The 24,782-nt window shown below is 43.6% G+C and overlaps 1 protein-coding gene across 10 annotated transcripts in view; it reads right to left on the bottom strand.

Moving 5' to 3' along the window:
- Positions 1–24,782, bottom strand: part of ZMIZ1 (zinc finger MIZ-type containing 1) — a 356,469-nt gene that overhangs the window by 14,725 nt on the left and 316,962 nt on the right. For 8 of the 10 annotated variants that reach the window (XM_040438858.1, XM_040438861.1, XM_040438860.1 and 5 more), the window contains 10 exons: positions 18,074–18,218; positions 17,096–17,210; positions 15,705–15,922; positions 15,332–15,530; positions 14,597–14,884; positions 5,432–5,614; positions 4,153–4,230; positions 2,093–2,267; positions 1,382–1,568; positions 986–1,196 (listed from right to left, as the gene is read on the bottom strand). In XM_040438858.1, the coding sequence (XP_040294792.1) occupies positions 986–1,196; positions 1,382–1,568; positions 2,093–2,267; positions 4,153–4,230; positions 5,432–5,614; positions 14,597–14,884; positions 15,332–15,530; positions 15,705–15,922; positions 17,096–17,210; positions 18,074–18,218 (1,799 nt within the window). The remainder of the gene's footprint in view (positions 1–985; positions 1,197–1,381; positions 1,569–2,092; positions 2,268–4,152; positions 4,231–5,431; positions 5,615–14,596; positions 14,885–15,331; positions 15,531–15,704; positions 15,923–17,095; positions 17,211–18,073; positions 18,219–24,782) is intronic. The other 2 variants (XM_040438864.1, XM_040438865.1) reach the window with 2 other exon arrangements.

The raw sequence follows: 24,782 nt of genomic DNA, 5'->3' as shown, positions 1-24,782 counted from the left end.
CCTATCCTCTACCTTCCCAGCACGTCCTGGTTGTCAGTTATTGAGGACAAGGAAGGCAAAGAGCGGGGCTTTCTGCAATCAGCACTTACAGGTAAAAAGCTTAGTTTTTGTACATTCAGAAAATCACTTTTCCTATACATGTAAATCAAAATAAATAACAGTTCAACACTTCAGATTAAAATCTATCGCTTTAGACACAAAAGTTATAATGGTTGTATAGGATTCTAAAAACATGGCCGTCTTATTTTAGAAACAGTACTACACCAGTCCATGGGTTGTGCCTGATCTGGCTCGGCTGGAATACCACACACAGCCTGCAGGCAGGTGTAGCACTGCTTTTTTTGGTAGAAAGCAGCCGTATTTTTCATATCCCATATAAGGCTACTTTCACACTTACGTTTTGCCTGATCTGGCAGGGATCAGCAAAAACGCTTCTGTTACTGATAATACAACCATCTGCATCCATTATGAACGGATCCGGTTGTATTATCTTTAAAATAGCAATAACAGATCCGGCATGAACTCCATTGAAAGTCAATGAGGGATGGATCAGTTTTCTTTTGTGTCCGAAAAAACGGATCCGGCACCATTGACTTGCATTCTGTGTCTCGTTTTGCTCCGCATCCCATGACAGAAAGAATACCGCAGCTTGCTGCAGTTTGCTTTCCGGTATAGGAACACAAACAAACGGAACAGAATGCATTTTGGAGCATTCCGTTCTGTTAAGTTTTGTCCTCATTGACAATGAATAGGGACAAAACTGAAGTGTTTTTCTCCGGTATTGAGATCGTCTGCCGGATCTCAATACCGGCAAACTTACAAGCAGATGTAAAAGTAGCCTTACCCCCTTTAAATTATATTTTCTTCCTTCACGTCTTTACATTCAGGGCCACCTTAACTAAAATAATTATAGTGTACATTCAACTACAAATAATGATAAAACAGATCATCTAGGAAGTCTTTGGGTGTTAAGGTGGACACTTACACAACAACAGGCAGTGACCGTAATCTGGATGGTATTGCGGCCTGGCTGGCAAACATGCTTGAGGTGCAAAGGTTTGTGGGAAGTCTTATTGTCACCCCGCTCAATGGTAAGAGGAGTGGCATTGACGCTGACTTGTACAGATGCAGGCCAGTTGGTGTTCATCTGTCTGTCTTCATGATGGTAGCACTTAAACTGCAACTCCAAGTCAGACCTGTTTTAGGGCAAGAGCAAATAAATATTTCTATTATGTTACCTGTACATGCCAAATGTATAATTTAATTTATTTTATATAACTGGCAGACTAATAAAAAAAAAACATATAGATAGATAAAATCTATTATGAATAGGTTGCTTGGTGCTACTGAAAAGCGTTGGAGACCATTCATGAAACTTTACCTCCACATGAGGGTCTGATGGACGGTTGGTCGCAAATGGAACACATGGTTACTAACAGCGAGGTTGTGCTCCAGTCGGAAAGGCTCCAACACAACTCCATCCCGAACAGGAAAAGTTAGGCGGAGTTCGTCTGTGTGGCTGGCTGAGATCGAAGAAGGAGAGAAAGCGTGAACTTTCCCTTTTGCATCTGCAGTGCGACAATGTAAAGAGTGGTAAGAAAAACTTGGTGAGGCAGAGAACCTAGTCCACCTCAAAGGTCAAGTAAATAGCCAATAGAAACTGACAACAATCACAAGATTCACAAAAATCATCTTTGATTCTTCCATGGTGACTAGGTAGCTTTAAAGGGGTTGTGTAGACAATATATAGTATGTTGATAACCTATCCTATGCTAGCTTAGATGCATAATTTGCGACTCTTTGAGCTTCTCCACTTTTCCAAAGTGGCAAGCAAAGCCAGATTTTTGTTGGTACAGGTTAAAGCTCAAGTCTACGCCAGCCCCTAGCTGGTTTCTTAATTTATTAAGAGGCATTTGCCTTTTAATAAATGAGGAGCATCTTACTCAAGCTCAGGGGAATCAAGACTGGCATAACTGGCGTAACGCCAGGCTACGTAAATCTCTCCTATATGTTTAATAGCAGACTGGTGATGCACAGATTACATACAAAAATGGTCTAATAGTCAAAGCTTGATTAATAGATTCTCACTCACTTGGTGGTGGAGGTAAGGAGCTCATGTTTGGCTTTATATCCGGAGGGAATGGAGGCTTGACATCTTGACTGGGGGACAGGTATGGTGGGATAGTACTGCCAGGAGTCATAGGTGGTGTGGGGTTTCCAGGGACGGGTGAGTGAGGGTAATTACCAACAGGACCTGGTCTGGGAGGCTGCAAAAACATCACAAGAGTTCAGTTAATGTTATACAATAAGAAGTCTTTAGAATTATTAACCAAAAACACACCTGCATTACTATAAAATAACGAACATTTATATCTGAACTAGTCAGTACACCACAATATTAATAACTATAATGAAAACCAAGAGACCCAACCCTACTTCATCAATAATGTTTGCCCTTCAGCTTTACCTGGCTCCAAGACTGAACATTTTGTCCAGTTATGTATACATCACTCACCATAACACTAGTGGCAGATAAAAGTAAATTAAAGCCCTTTTACAACAACTCTTGAGAAAAGAACAATTTGAGGCCTTTATTTACTGGTGATTTACTGTCTCTTTTTTTAATGGTTCAATTTATTAAAAGGGTCTTCCAAGATTTTCATACTGATGACCTATACTTCTCAAAACAGCTGATCGGTGGTGTCAAACCCCCAACGATCAGATACTGATTACCGACCCAGGGGATAAGTCATCATTATAAAAATCCTGGAAACCCCTTTTAAATACAATTACTAAAGTTGAACTAATAGTACTTTTCTACAATGTACTACACAGTATAACAGACCTTTTAAAGAAATGGCAAAAATAAGCACAAATCTCCTCACGGTTTAGTTTTAGAGTTGTTAATTATATGACTACTAGCAAAAAATAAGCAGAATAATTATAAGCTCATGAACACATTCACATATAGTCCTGCAAACAAAAACTGGTTGATAGAGAAAAGACTGACAGCATAGCTTTATTTATTATGGTCCCCTGACTGCTGCATTTTTTTCCTCAAGAGCACCCCTTAAAATCAGCAACATTACTTTTGATGCTGAATATGCAAATTAATTAATTTGTGTAAAAGGGGCATGAAGCTGAGCTGCTCTGATACAGTGCCTCTAACATGAACTTCTGAAACATAACATGTCATAAGACCATCTACTGTATCTGGAGCCCCTCTGAAGCTGTCCCCACTAATCGGGCAGTACCAGACTGGCCCAGGCTTACTCCCCTTTGATACTGGGCAATCTCCACCATAAATGTAATCATTAATGAGCTTAGCAGGTGCCTAATGCACTGCAATGGTGTTGACTGCGGGAAACAGGGGGGATCTAGAAGAAGAAAAACTCAGTAATTAGAATACCACAATCAATAAAAGGTATGTAGTTAGTTTTATTTCGGTGACATAACAGGTGCTCTTTAACTTCTACCGTACACATGTAAAAGAGCTGGGAACTCACAGACCACATATTACACTAGGAGGGGAAACACAAGTGCATGGCCAAAGCAATGTTAACCATGTTTCCAAATCAAAAGAAAAGGAAGAGTGCAATAAGTATATTCTGTTTATTCATTCCTGAATCAAAATCTGTGTATGTGTATATAACATATGTTTTGACACGTTTCGTTCCTGCATATAAGTCAAGAAACAAGACAGTCCTTTGTACAACCAGTTAGCTGTAAAAGAACCAGGGCAATCAAACAGCTTGTAGCAGTTGTTTAGCCTACCATAGACGAGGTTAGTAAAAACAGAAATACATATGGCACATATAGCTTTGATAGTCTGTGTCACTTTTGTTGTAACATGAGCACTAATAGATGAGAACCACAGTGCATATACTGTATGTTACATTTACATTGCCTGTAGTGTGGAGGGATGTCACAACTAGCAGCCATCAGATATACACATGTGCCGTACACTCATCCTATTGTGACAAAATGTACTATTGGTTGACAGCAATGCTGACAAACCAGTAATGCAATGAAACATTAAGGATGCAAAAACTTACACTGGCCTTTGTCACAGTTTCTCTTGTGCAAATTTAGCAACAGAACTCAGCAATCCCACCCTCCCAATTTGATGATTTGGTATGAATTTACACTCACCCCGTTCATACTGCTTTGGCTATAGCTATTGTAGCCGCTCCCAGAAAAGTTGTTATTTTGTCCATTAAACTGCTCTGGCTATTAAAAAAAATAATAATGAATTAAAAAAATGTTAAAAAGTAAATAAAAAAAAGTGACTGCAATTATGAGGGAAAAATCAGTCTAAGAAAAGTCAGTGAGAGGAGAAATGATCAGACACTTACAGAGATTCGCCAGCAAAAATCTATTGAATGGAGATCCATATATTTATAGGGATTATTACAGGAACATCAACAGTGCAAAAGGAGCAGTAAACCTAGCAAATTATTTCAATACTACTGTAACCATCTGTAATATTACAGTTACAGAGGCCAATAACATTTATTCTCGTATAATATTATTTGAACATTGCTTTTACGCAAATACTTCCCAAGGCACTTTAGGCGGGATGATCCTGAGGAAGCAGGCTTCAAGACCCCCATACGGTTCCCACATATCAGGATCTCAGATAAGTAGAATTTCTGTATTATAGATTTTTCTGGAGCTGTACTTTTCATAATTATAAATAGTCTCCTGATAATATATTATGTTCGAAATAGTGACTAATAGCAAAATAACAATGGACCTAGGAAATTTATCTAGGACAGATGGCAACTGTATCCACCCTCACAGATGATGGAGAAACTATTGGGGTCATATAATAATGTATTAGGTACCAGTACCACTGGCAAATGCATCAACTGGATTTGTACAAATATTAATTATGATAAATCATAGAGATTCTCACATCAGAATCCATTTGTGCAAAAATGGATGTGGCTCTTTTTGTTGATGGGCAAAGAAGAAAGATGTCAGATACACTATCAGCTTCTCTAACCCTTGGAAAGGAGCTGTTATCATTGGGTGAAGGTGCATATGGCTATATATTTCCGCTGTAGATTAAATGTGGCATTATATGGTGGTCATTCAGATAAATGGGCATCCATGTAGTTTAGCATAGGCCTAAGCTGAGGAGAGATGTAGATGTGTCAATTCATGGAGTATGGCATATGACAGATGTATTTTAGTATTAGCAGCTTTACATGATCAGATTTCCTGAACACATGGTAAGCATATATATGATAATGATAATTACAGAAAAAGAAAAAAAAATGCAAAGCATATAATTACAGAAAACATGGATGGACCAGTGTCTGTAAATGGATAATAAACAGATCTCAGAACCATTTCCGAAACGCAGTGCTGCTTCCCTACACCTATAAGGACAGAAGTGCTGCGGAAACGGCATAACATTATTCACCTTGTAATATTGCCCCATTCCCACATTAGGTGGAGGGTACTGTCCAGCACTCTGTTGTCCTGTTATCCGTTGGCCTGGGTAATTTGGAGATGTCATGGGCCTGGCAGGATTGGGACTTGGGTACTGTCCAGGCTGATTAGGAAACTGACTGCTTGGTCCATATTGCTGGCCACCATAACTGGGCTGTAAAAAGAAAGAAATCAAGATTTACTTCAGAAATAAAATACATTTTCTAAATTAATACTGTGGGAATTCGCTCTGGTAGTTGGGATAAGCGGGTGCAGTACAGAGGCAAAGTGCAAGTTCGTAATTCAAATGTCCGTGTTTATTCACACATAAGGTCAAACAAAAACACTGTTTGTTCACACGGAGTAGAAAGTTTGTGCATAAAAAAAAAAGTCACATTGTCGGCGGTTCTGCCTCCAGCAATCCAAATGCAGGCTTTAGGTGGCCTGCACTCACAACACACAGGTCTCAGCTTTCAAGCCCAGCACAGAGCTCAGTTCCCACACCAGCGATTGCCAGAGCCCCTCTGTCAGAGAGAGGTAATCACTCCCAGCTGACACTGCCGGCTGTTTTTTTTTATTGGCCAGTCAAGACCCGGCCAGGAATGTGGGGAGTAGTCACCCACCCGGCACTTTGCCTACTCCCAGTAAGAGCGGTCCTGGATCAGCTATACAGCCATACTAAAATAGTAAAGTGTCAATCAGCATTAGCACCCGCTGACACCTGAAAATACCAGTTCTTACTTCACCGAGGCCAGGAACCTCGGCGACACATACCTTTCGTAAACGACGGACCCTTGTGTCTTCCTACATACCTCCCCCCATTATTCAACCCTGAGGGGGTGAAAACTTTTCAGACAGTGTACCCGGGACAGGCCATCCGCGTATCCCTGCAAGCGGCCTGCCCTATGTTCCACTGAGAACTTGAAGTTCTGTAATGACCAGAACCATCTGGTGACCCGAGCAATCCTCTCTTTGGCCTGGCTCATCCACTTGAGAGGGGAGTGGTCGGTCACCAGATGGAACTTCTCACTAACACATAATAGCGGAGAGACTCGAGTGCCCATTTGATGGCCAGGCCATCTCTCCACTATACCATACCTAGTCTCGACTGGGGTGAGTTTGCGGCTCTGGAAAACAACGGGATGTTTCTCCCCATTGATTTCCTGAGAGATTACAGCTCTGTTGCCTACTTTAGAGGCATCGGTCTGTACCACAAACTCCCTCTTGAAGTCGAGCGTTACCAAAACCGGTGACCCGCACAGGACCGACTTCAACGCGGAAAAAGCCTCTTCCGTTAAGGGCACCTGCCAGTAGCCCTTCCTGAGGTCAAAAACTGAAAAATATTGGGCTTGTCCTAACCTCTTGATAAGCTCATCTACCCGGAGCATAAAATACGCATCAAACTTGGAGATTTCGTTTAGTGCAAAAATCGTTACAGAACCATAACGTCCTGTCAGGCTTAGGTATTAAGACTATCGGACTGGCCCATTCACTTTTGGACTCCTCAATGACGTCTAGTTGCAGAATTAGATGCACTTCCTCTGCGATGGCTTGTCACCGAGCCTCGGGTATCCGGTATGGTTTTAACCGGACTTTAGCCCGAGGCTCAGTGACAATGTCATGCCGGATTATGGAAGTGCGTCCAACTAATGAACTCCCTGACTTCCTTAGAGGAGAGGCTGTCAGCAATTTTTACTGTGGCAACTGCTTCTTTTGCATCAGACCGAGGAGTCAGAACCTTTTCTCCTACAAAACCTGGCCGCGGGCTGTCTTCAGTAAAGGACTCCCTATCTTTCCATGGTTTTAGCAAATTCACATGGTACACCCGCTCCGACCCGGCTGGTGTACCTTGTAAATTACCTCTCCCACTTTCGAGTACCTCGTAGGACCCCTGCCACCTAGCTAGAAACTTACTGTCTACGGTTGGTAACAGAACCAAAACCCAATCAACCGAATAAAAGTTCCGGACCCGAGCCTGCCTTATAGACCCCACTATGGGCTTGCTGCGCTGCCTCCATATGCTCCCTGGCAAGAGGCAACACTGTCTCCATCTGTCCTTGTATCTGGGTGACGTACTTTTGTGCGGTGTGGATTGTTGTTCCCATGCTTCTTTGGCTATGTCCAACAGACTGCAAGGGTGTCTGCCATATAGAAGTTCGAAGGGTGAGAGCCCAGTAGAGGCCTGGGGCACCTCTCGCACTGCGAACATGAGATAGGGCAGAGGAAGGTCCCAGTCCCTCCCATCCTTAGACACCACTCTTTTTAACGTGTTTTTTAACGTTCGATTAAATCTCTCTACAAGGCCACCCGTTTGCGGATGATACACGGACGTCCGTAGCTGTTTTATGTGGAGCAACTTACAGAGTTCCCTCATGACCTCTGATATAAAAGGGGTCCCTTGGTCAGTCAGAACCTCTTTAGGTAGACTCACTCAGGAAAACATCTCCATTAACTCCTTAGCTATGAGTTTGGCTCATGTATGTCGCAGTGGCACCGCCTCCAGGTACAGAGTGGCGTAGATGAGGACGACCAAGATGTGTTGGTGCCCTCAAGCGGACTTCGGTACTGGGCCGGCCTATGAGATCCATAGCGATTCGCTCGAACGGGATCTCGATAATCGGGAGAGGCACCAGGGGCCTCCAGAAATGTGGCTGGGGGCTATTTATCTGGCAGGTTGGGCAAGACTTACAAAACTTTTTTACCTCTCTGAACACACTGGGCCAGTAAAACCACTGTAGTATGCGGTCCTGCGTTTTCTGCACCCCAAGAACATGTTGGTGGGCAAGCTCCAATACGAGCTTGCAATACGCCTTGGGCACCACCAGCTGTTGAATATGCTCACCCCGTAGTGGGTTTACCCGATACAGCATTTCCTGGTGAACAACAAAATGGGGAAACATCGACTCGGCCCCAGGTTTTTGTGGTTCACGGTTGGGTCCCGGTGTGGTGTGGTTCTGAAATTTTCACCGGAGACATTAAGGTCTGCCAATTTAGGAGGCCCGGTGGCAAGTCCTCAACGTCTCCTACCAACACACTCAGGGGTGTTGTCTTCCCCTCTTCCACCGAAGTGACGGTTACCCCTATCGCTGGTCCTTCGGCCTCGGGTTCCCAGGCTTCTTGCCTCCCACCCGAGCCAGGCCACTCTGCTGAAGTTACCCCTGACTCAGGGGCATCAACAACTCTCACAGCCGGCCACAGGGTCAGGAAGCCCGGAAAGTCTCTCCCTATTAACCACCTCAGCCCCCAGTGCTTAAACACCCTGAAAGACCAGGCCACTTTTTACACTTCTGACCTACACTACTTTCACCGTTTATTGCTCGGTCAGGCAACTTACCACCCAACTGAATTTTACCTCCTTTTCTTCTCACTAATAAAGCTTTCATTTGGTGGTATTTCATTGCTGCTGACATTTTTACTTTTTTTGTTATTAATCGAAATTTTTTTGCAAAAAAATGACATTTTTCAGTTTCAGTTGTAAAATTTTGCAAAAAAAACGAGATCCATATATAAATTTTGCTCTAAATTTATTGTTCTACATGTCTTTGATAAAAAAAAAATGTTTGGGTAAAAAAAAAATGGTTTGGGTAAAAGTTATAGCGTTTACAAACTATGGTACAAAAATGTGAATTTCCGCTTTTTGAAGCAGCTCTGACTTTCTGAGCACCTGTCATGTTTCCTGAGGTTCTACAATGCCCAGACAGTACAAACACCCCACAAATGACCCCATTTCGGAAAGTAGACACCCTAAGGTATTCGCTGATGGGCATAGTGAGTTCATAGAACTTTTTATTTTTTGTCACAAGTTAGCGGAAAATGATGATTTTTATTTTCTTTTTTCCTTACAAAGTCTCATATTCCACTAACTTGTGACGAAAAATAAAAACTTCCATGAACTCACTATGCCCATCAGCGAATACCTTGGGATGTCTTCTTTCCAAAATGGGGTCACTTGTGGGGTTAGTTATACTGCCCTGGCATTCTAGGGGCCCAAATGTGTGGTAAGGAGTTTGAAATCAAATTCTGTAAAAAATGGCTGGTGAAATCCGAAAGGTGCTCTTTGGAATGTGGGCCCCTTTGCCCACCTAGGCTGCAAAAAAGTGTCACACATGTGGTATCTCCGTATTCAGGAGAAGTTGGGGAATGTGTTTTGGGGTGTCATTTTACATATACCCATGCTGGGTGAGAGAAATATCTTGGCAAAAGACAACTTTTCCCATTTTTTTATACAAAGTTGTCTTTTGCCAAGATATTTCTCTCACCCAGCATGGGTATATGTAAAATGACACCCCAAAACACATTCCCCAACTTCTCCTGAATACGGAGATACCAGATGTGTGACACTTTTTTGCAGCCTAGGTGGGCAAAGGGGCCCATATTCCAAAGAGCACCTTTCGGATTTCACTGGTCATTTTTTACAGAATTTGATTTCAAACTCCTTACCACACATTTGGGCCCCTAGAATGCCAGGGCAGTATAACTACCCCACAAGTGACCCCATTTTGGAACGAAGACACCCCAATGTATTCGCTGATGGGCATAGTGAGTTCATGGAAGTTTTTATTTTTTGTCACAAGTTAGTGAAATATGAGACTTTGTAAGAAAAAAATAAATAAATAAATCTGCATTTTCCACTAACTTGTGACAAAAAATTAAAAATTCTAGGAACTCGCCATGCCCCTCACGGAATACCTTGGGGTGTCTTCTTTCAAAAATGGGGTCACTTGTGGGGTAGTTATACTGCCCTGGCATTTTCCAGGGGCCCTAATGTGTGGTAAGTAGGTAAATGACCTGTGAAATCCTAAAGGTGCTCTTTGGAATGTGGGCCCCTTTGCCCACCTAGGCTGCAAAAAAGTGTCACACATGTGGTATCTCCGTACTCAGAAGAAGTTGGGGAATGTGTTTTGGGGTGTCATTTTACATATACCCATGCTGGGTGAGAGAAATATCTTGGCAAAAGACAACTTTTCCCATTTTTTTATACAAAGTTGGCATTTGACCAAGATATTTCTCTCACCCAGCATGGGTATATGTAAAATAACACCCCAAAACACATTCCCCAACTTCTCCTGAGTACGGCGATACCAGATGTGTGACACTTTTTTGCAGCCTAGATGCGCAAAGGGGCCCACATTCCTTTTAGGAGGGCATTTTTAGACATTTGGATCCCAGACTTCTTCTCACGCTTTGGGGCCCCTAGAATGCCAGGGCAGTATAAATACCCCACATGTGACCCCATTTTGGAAAGAAGACACCCCAAGGTATTCAATGAGGGGCATGGCGAGTTCATCGAAATTTTTTTTTTTTTGGCACAAGTTAGCGGAAATTGATATTTTTTATTTTTTTCTCACAAAGTCTCCCTTTCCGCTAACTTGGGACAAAAATTTCAATCTTTCATGGACTCAATATGCCCCTCACAGAATACCTTGGGGTGTCTTCTTTCCGAAATGGGGTCACATGTGGGGTATTTATACTGCCCTGGCATTCTAGGGGCCCTAAAGCGTGAGAAGAAGTCTGGAATATAAATGTCTAAAAAATTTTACGCATTTGGATTCCGTGAGGGGTATGGTGAGTTCATGTGAGATTTTATTTTTTGACACAAGTTAGTGGAATATGAGACTTTGTAAGAAAAAAAAATAATAATTCCGCTAACTTGGGCCAAAAAAATGTCTGAATGGAGCCTTACAGAGGGGTGATCAATGACAGGGGGGTGATCAATGACAGGGGGGTGATCAGAGAGTCTATATGGGGTGATCACCCCCCTGTAAGGCTCCATTCAGATGTCCGTATGTGTTTTGCGGATCCGATCCATGTATCCGTGGATCCGTAAAAATCATACGGACATCTGAATGCAGCCTGACAGGGGGGTGATCAATGACAGGGGGGTAATCAGGGAGTCTATATGGGTTGATCACCACAGTCATTGATCACTCCTCTGTAAGGCTCCAGGGAGACGCCTGTATGTGTTTTGCGGATCCGATCCATCTATCAGTGGATCCGTAAAAATCATGCGGACATCTGAATGGAGCTTTACAGGGGGGTGATCAATGACAGGGGTGTAATCAATGACAGGGGGGTGATCAGGGAGTCTATATGGGGTGATCACCACAGTCATTGATCACGCCCCTGTAAGGCTCCATTCAGACGTCCGTATGCGTTTTGCGGATCCGATCCATCTATCAGTGGATCCGTAAAAATCATGCGGACATCTGAATGGAGCTTTACAGGGGGTTGATCAATGACAGGGGGGTAATCAATGACAGGGGGGTGATCAGGGAGTCTATATGGGGTGATCAGGAGTGATCAAGGGTGAATAAAGGGTTAATAAGTGACAGGGGGGGGGTGTAGTGTAGTGGTGCTTGGTGCAACATATTACGGAGCTACCTGTGTCCTCTGGTGGTCGATCCAAACAAAGGGGACCACCAGAGGACCAGGTAGCAGGTATATTAGACGCTGTTATCAAAACAGCGTCTAATATACCTGTTAGGGGTTAAAAAAAACACATCTCCAGCCTGCCAGCGAACGATCGCCGCTGGCAGGCTGGAGATCCACTCTCTTACCTTCCGTTCCTGTGAACGCACGCGCCTGTGTGCGCGCGTTCACAGGAAATCTCGGCTCGCGCGAGATGACGCATATATGCGTGACTCTGCGCAGGGCTGCCACCTCCGGAACGCGAATCTGCGTTAGGCGGTCCGGAGGTGGTTAATAGCTCCTAAGGTAAAGTGGTGGCAACGGCCACCTAGTGGGTCCACTTGCCGCCTCTCGTGGATAGAGACACCAGGGCGGTGGGATAGTCCTTTAAATCTCCATGTATGCAGACGACCCCGATTTTTCGACTAGTATACTCGTCGGGCCGCACCAGGGTCGCTCGAACCAGGGACACCAGACTCCCTGAGACCAATAAAGCCACTGCCAGAGTGTCTCCCACTTCTACCTGGCACAAGTGGTTATTGTCTATAGTCTCTGGGATACCTGATGCACACAGCTTCCTAGTGTACGAGTTGCGGTATCCATAGTTAGTCTCCATGGGGACAGTCGGCCCTTGCGTGGCCAAGATCCTGATACTGCCAGCATACTGTTGGAGCTGGGTCTACGGGGGGTACACCCCGGGCGGGCTTGGTTGGCACAGGTCTCTGGGTCTGGGATTGAGATTGCTGGGGTTTGGCTGCCCCCCTCCCAAATTCCTGGTAGCCTCAAAGCATTCCACCAGGTCCACCATCTCAAGGGCATTACCAGGAGACACCTGGCCGATCCAGTGCTGGAGGGGGTACGGCAAAGCCCTCCAGAACACATCAGCCAACAGACGGTCCAACATAGCAGTGGGACTCAGCACGTCAGGTTGCAGCCATTTTTGCAACAGGTGTAATAGGGTATAATACTGGGGCCTCGCGGGCTCAGCTGGGTTAAACTCCCACTGATGCACCTGCTGGGCTCGGACTAATACATTCACCCCCAGTCTCGCCAGGATCTCACCCTTTACTGTCGGGTAATCAGCCGCTTGATCATCCGATAAGTCAAAATACACCTGCTGGGGTCCAGACGCAAGGAACGGAGAGACTACCTCAGCCCATAGCTCCCGGGGTAGCTTCTCTCTCACGACTACCTTCTCGAAGATGGCCAAATAGGTCTCAACGTCCTCTGCGGGAGTCATCTTGAAGATCCACGCAAAGATCGCTTTCCAGGCATCGTGGATGCTCTGGGATACTCCTGCTGCTTGTAAAGTCATCACATGTTGTAACAGAAGCTGGTTTGTTTCCTGCTGTTGCAGGTTAGCTTCCACGAGGGCTTTCACGACAGCTTCCATTTTGTCGAGGGACACGGTTTGTAATCGCGCTGGTTTGATGTAAGACATACAACTGTGCCCAGAAAAACATAAATAATTCGGCCTTCACGCCAGCCTCACTGCAATGCACGCATCATCCACCAATTGTGATTTGCTCTGGTAGTTGGGATAAGCGGGTGCAGTACAGAGGCAAAGTACAAGTTCGTGATTCAAATGTCCGTGTTTATTCACACATAAGGTCAAACAAAAACACACTTTGCAAGGTTGGTGTTTGTTCACACCGAGTAGAAAGTTTGTGCATAAAAAAAAACGTCACCTTGTCGGCGGTTCTGCCTCCAGCAGTAAAAATGCAGGCTTTAGGTGGCCTGCACTCACAACACACAGGTCTCAGCTATGTCTCAGCTTTCAAGCCCATCACAGAGCTCAGTTCCCACACCAGCGATTGCCAGAGCTCCTCTGTCAGAGAGAGGTAATCACTCCCAGCTGACACTGTCGACTGGGTTTTTTATAGGCCAGTCAAGACCCGGCCTGGAACGTGGGGAATAGTCATCCACCCAGCACTTTGACTACTCCCAGTAAGAGCGGTCCCGGATCAGCTATACAGCCATACTAAAATAGTAAAGTGTCAATCAGCATTAGCTGCCGAAAATACCGGCTCTTACTTCACCGAGGCCAGGAACCTCAGTGACACATACCTTCAGTCAACGACGGACCCTTGCGCCTTCCTACAATACATTTTGGAATATACATATGGGAAGAGAGAGAGTGGTAGATAATTTAAGTGGTCAAAAATCAACTGCACACTAATAACAGTTAACCACTGGCTGCTATGTTGCATCCCTGCTTCCATCGGCACACAAGGGACGACTGTCTCGCTGTCCTCACAGATATTAAACAGCCAAATAAATAAAAATTGTTTATAAGGAAGTTAATCTCAGGAAAATGGATAACATAAAATGCTGCGACTACATGAAGAAAAAGTCGCAGGCCTTTTCATCACAAAATATCAAATACCAAATATATTTACAAGCTTAAAACAGTAAAAAAAAATCCCACCAGGCATCCATGCACTGGTTATAGTATACCTCTAGTGATTTACTTAAAAACCTCCTGGGATATACACCTTGGTTAGTAAATACAAGTTTCTAATTTGCAGCGAAAAAACTGTACTCTGTGCTGTTTATTAGGTACACATCTAGGCTGATTCATTTATAGCCACATCCTTAGCAATCGCCATCACCTCAATAATTTTATACTGTAATTATGTTAAATGTAAAAGTATACAGCTCTTTTGAAAGTAATGACATTACTGTGTGATATAATACATACATCTAAGATGGTCACTAGCTATTATCATTAATAGCTTTTGTTGCTCACCTCCCCTGGGTAAGGTCTTTTCATGCCTTGCATAGGCAGTGATTGTGGCCTGGGTCCAGGATAACTTTGCTGAGGCATCCTTTGACCGTGAGCTCCAAAAGGGTTCATGCCAGGCCGAGGCTGATTCATCCCCATTGGAGGACCACTCATGTTAGAAGGTGCCATGTTAGGACCCATTCCAGCTGGGTTCATATTCCCTGACATAGCAGATGGGACTCGTTGGCCAGGCTGATTGATGAACTGACTGTTGTAGGCCTGGGCTGGACCCATCTGGAAAGAGGAACACACCTTCAACAAAAGAAAGAAAAAAAAAGAGTAAAATGCGACATGCATTTCTGAAAGGGATGAGGATTAAGGCAGGAAAGGCACACAAGATGGATAAGAGGGAGGGGAAGATATAAAGATGTCGCATTTTGCGTGGCACAAACAATTAGTTACTCACAGGCACCGGAATACGAGACAAAATGTCTCCAAAAACATAGTGATAGGTTAATGTGATAGGCTAATTGGCTTCTTATGTTTGTGCGGTGATAGGGAAATTAGATTGAGAGCCTTGCTGAATAAGGGAATGTGAGTGGATACATTCTATGAACAGTGCTGCAAAATACAGTATGTTGTCCAATATCAGGATCAGAAAACACCTGTACATTTTTCTTAGGTAATGGTATACTGAATGCACATTACAATAAGAGGTAATAATAAGCAATAGAGATAAACAATGCAATGTGGACTCACTGGGCCATACTGGTTCATGTCCTTGTTCTGCGTCTCCTGCAGTGCTGCCACTGTAGCTGTTGCCGTGGCGGTCGCTGTAGCAGCTGCAGCAGCAACAGCAGCTGCGGCAGCCGCTGCTGCAGGCTGGGTAAAATCTGCAGGTGACCGTGTGTGCTGTGGGATGCCCATTCCAGAAGGGTTATTGGGTCCACCTGGATAGCTGTTAAACAAGAGTTCCTTGAAATCAGAATTACATAAGACTTATAAACATTCATAACATATTTAACTCTACACCAACCACATTGGATATATGTTATACAACCACTAGAAAGCAAACCAACTCAGCACAGGTGAACATCACAGAGCAACAGTGAAAGGCAGGTCAATTACTTACCTCCCTGCAAAGCCACCACCCCCTGGGTAGTTTGGACGCCCATACATGCCTTGCTGCATGTATGGCTGATTGGATGCTCCCTTTGAGGAAAATTGCTGTTGCTGCCCAGCAAACTGTGGGGAATTCATGCCACCACTATTGCTGTTCATGCCAGATGCCATGGGGTTGGCAGCTGGGTTTAATGGATTGTTTGCATTAACCATTGGGTTCCCAAGTACCTGTAAAAATAAATAAAACAAAAGACGGAAGGTGACGTTATGCTGGAAAATGTTGTTTTCTAATCTTTAGATGGTTAATTAGGGCAGGGAATGGCTTAATGTACAAACACTTTACTATGTTCACTAGTGATCAGAGCCTTAATCTACTTTTCAATCACCATTTCTGGGATTCCAGATTCTAAGGCATCTTTCACACGAGCGAGTTTTCCGTCCAGGTGCGATAAATGAAGCAAATGCATAGCAACAGGACTGAATCCTGACCCATTGATTTCAACGGCTCTGTGTATATGAGCGTTGTTTTCCACGCATCATTTCTGCGTTCAGGGAAGATCGCAGCATATTCTATACTGTGCGTTTGCATCCGGATGCAATGTGTTTTTCCCTGATGGTTGCTAGGAGAAGATGGAAAAGAATGCACACACTGAACGCAATCGCAGACCAAACGGATTAAACTTGCATGCAAAACGATCAGTTTTCCCCTGAACAAATCCTGACACAATCCACATCGCTCGTGTGAAAGAGGCCTAATAAAGACCTCCCAGAGGAGCTGACCTGTGGTGGAGATCATACTTACCTGGTCCCCGCAGCTGGGTTCGTTGTCCGTCATTCCCAGGCCAGCTATTCCACTACCTGCTTAGCTCAAAACATCCGTCGATGGGGGAGACCCATAACCATTGCAACCAATCACATGCCGCAGCAGTGACCTGCTCCTCTTCCATTATGTGACCAATTGTCATGATGCAAGGAGAGCAGGTAACCATTGCAGCCTGTGATTGGCTGCAGAGGACACATGCACCCTTGTCGACAAAAGTTGTTTTTAGAGCTGCAGGGAGAGGAAGGGTCTGGGAGAAACAGACAACTAACCCAGAGGCGTGGACTAGGTAAGTATGATCACCACCATGGGTTGGTCACTCTGGGAGTTCTATAATAATGTTGGATAACCCCTTTAAATGTCCATTTGGTCCATAGAGGGTTTCATTATTGGGGTGTGAGGTTCAATATGGTCATTTGGAATGATATGTCCCACACACTTCAAAAGAAATAAAGACATCAGCAAAATATACTGATAATTGATATTTGTGAATGAGCGGAGGATGTCAGGTTGTAGAGACTGATGTTAGTGCTTATCTACAGTGTGGAATATGTTTGTGCTACATAAATAAAATGACTTACATGGCTCTGAGAAGTGTTTGTGACGCCCCAAACTGTTGTGACCACTGACAGAGAACCTGGAGGCTGACTTGTATTCTGCTGCCAAGGGACGGAGTCATATGGGAAAGATCCATCACTGGGAGAGAAGGAGAGAAAAAATGTGGGAGTTAACAATAAGCAGTTTACAAGTAATTCAGGGTTATTCCAAACGGTCTAGGGCAGGAGCAGCTAATAGGGACATTTTCTGATTGTAATCCCCGCTCTTTCTATAGTTAGGAGTCCAGTGGGTGGTCTTACCCACTGCCTGACACTTATGTCTGCATATGTGCTCATACAGAAAAGGTTGGGAATCACCTACTGGACTTTTAAATCCAGAATGAGCAAAGATTTAAATGTACAATCACAGGTTATAATGAATGTTTTTTCTATATATCAATCTGCTTAGCTACTCCTGCTCTATAACATGCTGCTGACAGATCGGACTGCATTCCAAGGGTGACCAATCAATGCTAGTTTTTATGCTGGAGAACAAGGTTGACTTAACTACTGCAGTTTGACCCAATTGTGAAACTCACTGTTTGAAGACATACGGATGCACCCTTCACCTTGACCTTTTTGTCCAAGTTTCAGAGTAGATGACTCTTCTGGTGTCCAAGACTTACTCTATGCATGAACTTTTTGTTTAACTATTGTATTTAGTGTATCTTAACCAACGTAATGATGCCCATACAGATAAGATGGCATCAAGTGTGCCACTGCAGCTTGTGGTGCTGCATGCAACTTGCAAGTATTTTCTTCGGCAGTCATCTGGACAGCACAATGTTTAGCAATCTGTGCACAGGTTGCAAAATTTGTGGTCGTGTGGTCAGAGTTACTTCTGCATCACACAGGGGTAGTCTATTTCAGCACATGGACATATAAGAGTAGTCAAGTGGAATGATGCATCTTTAGTTTGCTATGCTCCACCAATTAGGGAGAACCTCTCTAATGCAAGCTTACCCATGGGATAAGGATGGCTTCATGGAACTCAAAGAATTCATGGGGGGCTGCATGGGGAGTTTCCCTGGGGGGTCGTTCTGTCTGTTTTTTTGGTGGCGCAGAAGAAGCAGCCTTCCCAGTTCTTCACACCAGGAGGAAAGGAGAGCTGAAAAAGTAGAAATTGAATAAATGCCACAATTTATACAATTAAAACAAAATCACAAAACTCAAAACACATAGCACTGTGTAAGATATGTATGATATAAGTACATTATTGCAATTACAATTGTGATAATAGCAATGGTGTAGGAGAAATAAATCATTCTATTTGCCTCTTTGCAACTTGAATTAAAGCAAGGATAGTGTTACATGGTCATCCATATCATTCTAATGAAAAAGAAATGAATAGAAAGGGCATGTGGAGTCAGAGGCTGAGGCTCAGTATGTAACATGTGGGCCTGACACGTACAGACAAAAAACAGACGGCTGGCACGAGCAGAGCGGACACTGGGGAGCGCACACACGCCTCCATAGTGTCACACTTGCTGCCTCTCCCCTGCAGGCTGGAAGACAGCAGCATGGCGTACACAATGACAATGATGTATTCTCACACAAGGGGAGTGGTTATCATTGCTTCAGAGAAGATACAGATGTCAACACCCACAGTCTGCAATACAGAAAAGCTTGGAAGCAATAGATGTATACACTTTAATAAGAAAACATGAATAAAATTTTCCTGTGGAGAATAGGAAAACAAGAATGAATATTACACAATAACCTTACTATTGATCGGGATAGGTGTGGGGTCAAGTGCCTACAGCAGCTACTGTACCTAGACAGTACATTTACAGCTAAAACCTCTCAATATATTACCAAGAATACAAAATCTGCGATCCGCTATTACATAGGAGTACAATGTATTAACAAGGATTACCACTAGATGGCGATGTTGCATTGATCCACTCTCTCAGTGACAAGGTACAGGCAGGAGAACAACCTATATCTATCAGACTCCAAAGGAGATTTTCCCACCTCCAGGCTATTCACTGCCGTCCCCTCCAGTTTATTTATGAACAGTATATTACGTAATCTTTTACATGATTGTCATATAAATGTCCTTGTTTAGATGGACCTGTGGGCAGCAGTATTACAATTACATGCAAAATGAACCTTATGGAGCAGCAAGAGTAATGAAATAATGATCATAATGAAAATGAGGTAAGCTATGGGTGCTTATCTGCAGAAATCAGGTAAAAGGTCAACCAGATAAAAACCCGATCTAAGCAATAAAATACAGATAATGCACTCTCAGGACATCCCATGTAATACACAATGCTACACTAGTAAAATCCTGAGGCAGCATACTGTCGCTCTCTTGTGGGCCAGCAGTGGTTAGGTTAAGGGTACAGCTTCATCTTTGGAAGTGGAAAGTAGTAGAATCAAGAGAGCAAATGAAGGCAATCAGAAAATCACAAAGCGCTCAGTCATGTACGCCATCATATCGGCTACTCGCCGACGTGTGGTTTTACAAGACAACAGTATATTAGGTCTACTAAGAAATATGAACCAAAAGCAGAAAATGGGGTTGTTACAAATATATCGCAAGGTAGAGAATCCTAATTGACAACTGAACCTCCTCAAGATCTACTCAGGTGTCTCCTTTCATAACCACAAACTGTAGATATTTAGTTGAGTCTGGAAACTAGGACGAGTTATCAAAACTGGTGTAAATCCCATAGCAACCAGTCACAGTCCACTTTTCATTTTTGGGAGCTTCCTTTCAAAATGAAAGGTGGAATCTCATTAGTTGCTATGGGCAGATTTCCTTGACACCAGTAAGGCTACTTTCACACCTGCGTTAGGTGCGGATCCGTCTGGTATCTGCACAGACGGATCCGCACCTATAATGCAAACGCTTAGATCCGTTCAGAACGGATCCGTTTGCATTACCATGAACAAAAAAATAAAAAAAATTTTTTTTTGTTCATGATAATGCAAACGGATCCGTTTTGACTTTACATTGAAAGTCAATGGGGGACGGATCCGTTTGAAAATTTAGCCATATTGTGTCAACTTCAAACGGATCCGTCCCCATTGACTTACATTGTAAGTCTGGACGGATCCGTTTGCCTCCGCACGGCCAGGCGGACACCCGAACGCTGCAAGCTGCGTTCAGGGGTCCGCCTGCTGAGCGGAGCGGAGGACAAACGGTGAAAAAATGATGCATTCTGAGCGGATCCGCATCCACTCAGAATGCATTAGGGCTGGACGGATCCGTTCGGGGCCACTTGTGAGAGCCTTCAAACGGAACTCACAAGCGGAGCCCCGAACGCTAGTGTAAAAGTAGCCTTAAATCTCCCCCTAGATCTTCTCTTCTAGCAAGATGGTGTAGTTTACATTGGGGTGTTTACCTCAGTGTTTGCTGTGTCCTCTGGTGCCCCCTTAAACTGTTGGTTGAAAACGTATTAAATCCTAGAGGCGGCATTAGTAGCTGTCACAATGCACAAGCTAACAGAATGACGTGTACAGTATGTGTATGGTAAATGGTCTCACTTGTATCTGTTTGGTTAAACATGGCACTGCTTTCTGTTGATGCTGGTAATTGATGTGTCAAGAATGAGTTAAAGCTGCTTAGTACAACGGAGAAGGAGGGAGTAGTTGGGGATGGGGGGGGGTCACACTTCCACTTCTCCCCTCCCCCTCCAATGTGCTCAGAGAAGCTGCCGGCATACTGCAAAGCTTCAAGCTGGGTGAATGTATGGGAGAGATGGGTATGCAGCAGACTGCTCTCTGTACACCATATGGCTGATTAACTTGCACTGTTGTTACATGAAACCAAACCTTTCCTTTCCATGGCGACTATAAATAGATGTGACATGGGCACAAAATGGCCTTTTCCGAGAGGCCACAAGGTGCCCCTTCCAGGTCTGTTCCCCGAATGGGTGAAGGCATGGCTACAAGACACTCGCTTTAACTTGCTGTCTATGATAGAGAAATGCCAAGTAACATTTATGTGGAGTAATACAGTAAGTAATAACAGATGCCACTAGTACAAACAACGCCAACACGCGCCCGTAATTATTCAGTTATTAGTAACAAAATATACACAACTCCACGGGGAGGAACACCAGCTATGTCAGTTTACTAAGCAAAATCCAGGTGTCCTGTTCAGTGTCCGATATTCAGGATCAGTTCACTCAGTGGGCTGAATTTATTAATCACCAAACTAAAGTATTTTGGCGTAAAAAAGTTGCACATTTTTGCAACTGTTTGTGGTTGTATGCTGCTCTTGTCACTTCTGAAAAGTGGGAGTGAAAGTGTGCGCTGTTAAAATTCTTACGGAATGCAGATGTTTTTTTAAAAAAAGTTGTAAAAAATAAAAATAAAAGGCACAATCTCAGCGGGATGGCGTAAATACGGAAGTAATCTCTCTAGACAAAAGTGGTATTTTACAAAGAAGGATCCAATGTGCATCTTCTTCTAAGGAAGTTTCAATAAAGCAGCAACATTTCGTCTACTCTGGTGAGTGCCGCGATTACTTTGTTTCTTCTCTCCTTATTGCATTTTACAAAGAAGGGCAGTATTTGTCAACGTGTGACATTTGATATGTTTGATGCAAATTAAAGCAGCACAATCTCAAGCAAATCTGGCTTAAAATGTCCCCTCATGATGAATCTTCTCCTCCATGTGAAATCATAGACGGCAACAATTCTTTACATACTTTTAAATACAATGCATCTGTTACTACCCGCTTTTTACTGGGGCTATTTACTGGCATATTGGATGCCGTATGATTTCTGGCTAGGAGCACCCACCTAACCAAACTACAGGACAAATGTTATGAAGTTGGTAAGATACTTGTGAAGGACATAATGTTAACAGAATGTAGCAGCGATAGAAGGAAATAGAGAGTATGTCCCACACAATGATGGTAGTGGGTGGGGGATCACTTTCCATCTGCTTGTGTGGCACTGGTATCCAAATGGTTAATACCTGGACCCAGTTGACAGCTGGCCCAATTAGGTCATGAAACAAAGGAGGACTGGAACTTGTCCCAGGTGACATGCAGAATGGCTCAGACGGCTCCACTAGGCCTGGTTGGCAGGCGATGGAATTGATTGTTAGATGGGTAATACAGCAAGGGACGGAAATAGCATCCACCTACAGAGGAAAGGAGAGAGGGGGCAATGCAGCAGTCACGTCAAGAGGAAGGGGGGGGGGGGGGATCTTCACACTGCTCACTTGCTTGCTCTTCAGCTCTTAGACCAGCAAAGAAATAGAGAATAATGCAACACAAGTAAAAAATACAGACTTTAAGATGGAACAGCTAGCATAAAATAGATGTGTAACGCTGATGCTAGGGACCCCTGGAAAATCTGCTTTGATGGTATCAGAAGGAACACGGACAAAATAAAACTGGCAAGACAGCGATGGAGAGTGGCTCGTTCAACACAGTCATCATTAAACCAATGAGGCTGGTGACTTCTTGAGCAAGAAAACAAAGCTGAGGCATTGCTGTTAGTGAGCCACACTTATGGAGCTGAAATGCCACCTGGTAAAGCCAATGACACAAGCACTGAAGGCCCCACATTTAAAGAAGATCAGCTTGGCATATATTATCATTGGCCTCTTTATCAAAGAAAGGATGAGAAGAAGCCCGGCTCGTACATGTGTCACTTGAGTAAAAATAGATGCTAGCGTCCTCAGGGGGGAACAGAGTGACACAGAGAGAAGAGGCAATGTTATATGACTCACCCCCATCCTCCAGCGGACAGAAGTACGTGTGCCGCTGAAAGAAGCCATTATCATCATTACTTATTTAGATGGCGCCAACATTTCCTACAGCGCTATACATTCAGAGCAAACAAGCTACTGCCACACCGAGAAGGAGAGGCCTCCTAATTCTAATCAATACACAGGGGCTAAGGTTTGAGGGGATTGTGCATTACCATTTGTCTGTTTTATGGGTTCACAGTCAATGTGACAGATGGAGGAGGTGGCAGTGGTGCTCATTAACTCTTAAAATACCTGCAAAAATTGTGCAGACATCCACTCTATAGCTGTCCCTTAGATCCTCCTCACCTTGTTCTGGATCATTAGGATGAATAATTTATTTTATGCGCAGCTGTTAACTTCTGGTGTTTCAAAGGCAGACCGTAATAGAGCGACAAAGATGAACACGTAATTTGCAGCTGTATGAGCTGTGCCAGTTATCACTGGTGGGCAACACATCAGGATGCTCATCAGTAAAGGCAGTATCGCCCTTCTGCAACAAATTCACAGTTGCCAATATTATACATATTTTGCGGAATCGCCGATAGATGGGTAGATTGAATGGTGGTCTGCAAACAGAATCTGGTCAAACCCACCTAAAAAACACCATATAGTATAGTTGCAGGATTCTGGTAGGCAGCATGGTGGCTCAGTGGTTTGCACTGGGCTCCTGGGTTTGAATACAACATCTGCAAGGAGTTGGTAAGTTCTCCCTGTGTTTGAGTGCAAGGCCTTGGAGCTACCAAAATGAAGTTTTGTTGTATAACTACAATAATGTTTTTCTTCAGATGGCTGTAAAGCTTGCACATTGCTTGAATGTAATTCCTCAGACTCCCCCCCCCCCCCCCTTATAGTAACGTTCTTACACATTTGTAAGAGGGTACCTCTCCCAAACATGCTTCCTACTACCTTAGGGTCAGTTCACACTGAGTTTTTTGGCGCTGATTTTGGAGTGTTTCTGCCTCAAATTCTGCACCAAAAACACCTCAAAACAGCCTCTTATTAATTTCAATGGGGAGCAGCACCTGCTTCTTTTTTTAAAACGTGTGAAAAAGAAGCGTGTATAAAAGGAAGCAGCATGTCCTATCTTGGGGCAGAATCAGCGCTAATTTTTCATTCATATTAATGGGAAGCAGAAAAAAAGTGACCATTTGAGATGAGCACATACGCAAATTTTTCCATTTCGTTTAAATGCACGAAAAACGACTTGTGAGAAATGTACTATAGAATTTAATAAAGTGAAAACCCTGCCTGAAAAACGCTTTACAAAAAAAGCATCAAAAAGCGCACGTAATTTTGAGGCGCACAATCTGCTTGGATTCAGCAGTGCTTTTTTACATGTGTATTTTGAAAATCAGCCGTGTGAACTGACCCTTACTCCTACATCACTTCATTCCTTCAGTTTACCACCGTTACAGCTAGCGACATGCACCTGCATGAAATTGTATGGATTATGGGGGAGATTCATTTTGGAACACTTTTATACCTACCTTCGTGACCTAAGACAAATCATAAAATGCACCAAGAGGGACATTTATCAAAACTGGTACAAAGGAAAAAAAGGTTTAGCTGCCCATAGCAGCCAATCAGATTCCACCTTTCATTTTTCAGTGCTTCTTTGGAAAATGAAACGATTAATCTGATTGGTTGCTATGGGCACCTAAGCCAGTTTTCTTTGGCACCAGTTTTGATAAATCTCCCCCAAATGTATTAAAGATGTGCCATTTCCTTGGTTCCAATATTAGTATACGTGACAGGGTATAAGGAAGAGAAGTGTGTCTAACACAACCAGTTATTTGCACCCAGTATATCACTTTGATAATTTTGCCAAATTGCAAATTCATCTACAACACATTTAATGAAACTCCCCAATATGTGCAAGTGCACCAATACCAAACCACATACAGCCACTGGTTAGACCAACAGCTTCCAGTCTAGAGTTCAAACCTGCCAACAT

The sequence above is a fragment of the Bufo bufo genome, chromosome 6 (assembly GCF_905171765.1).
Source record: "Bufo bufo chromosome 6, aBufBuf1.1, whole genome shotgun sequence".
In the NCBI taxonomy this organism is placed as follows: Eukaryota; Metazoa; Chordata; class Amphibia; order Anura; family Bufonidae; genus Bufo; species Bufo bufo.
This window is presented reverse-complemented; position numbering and strand designations above follow the sequence as displayed.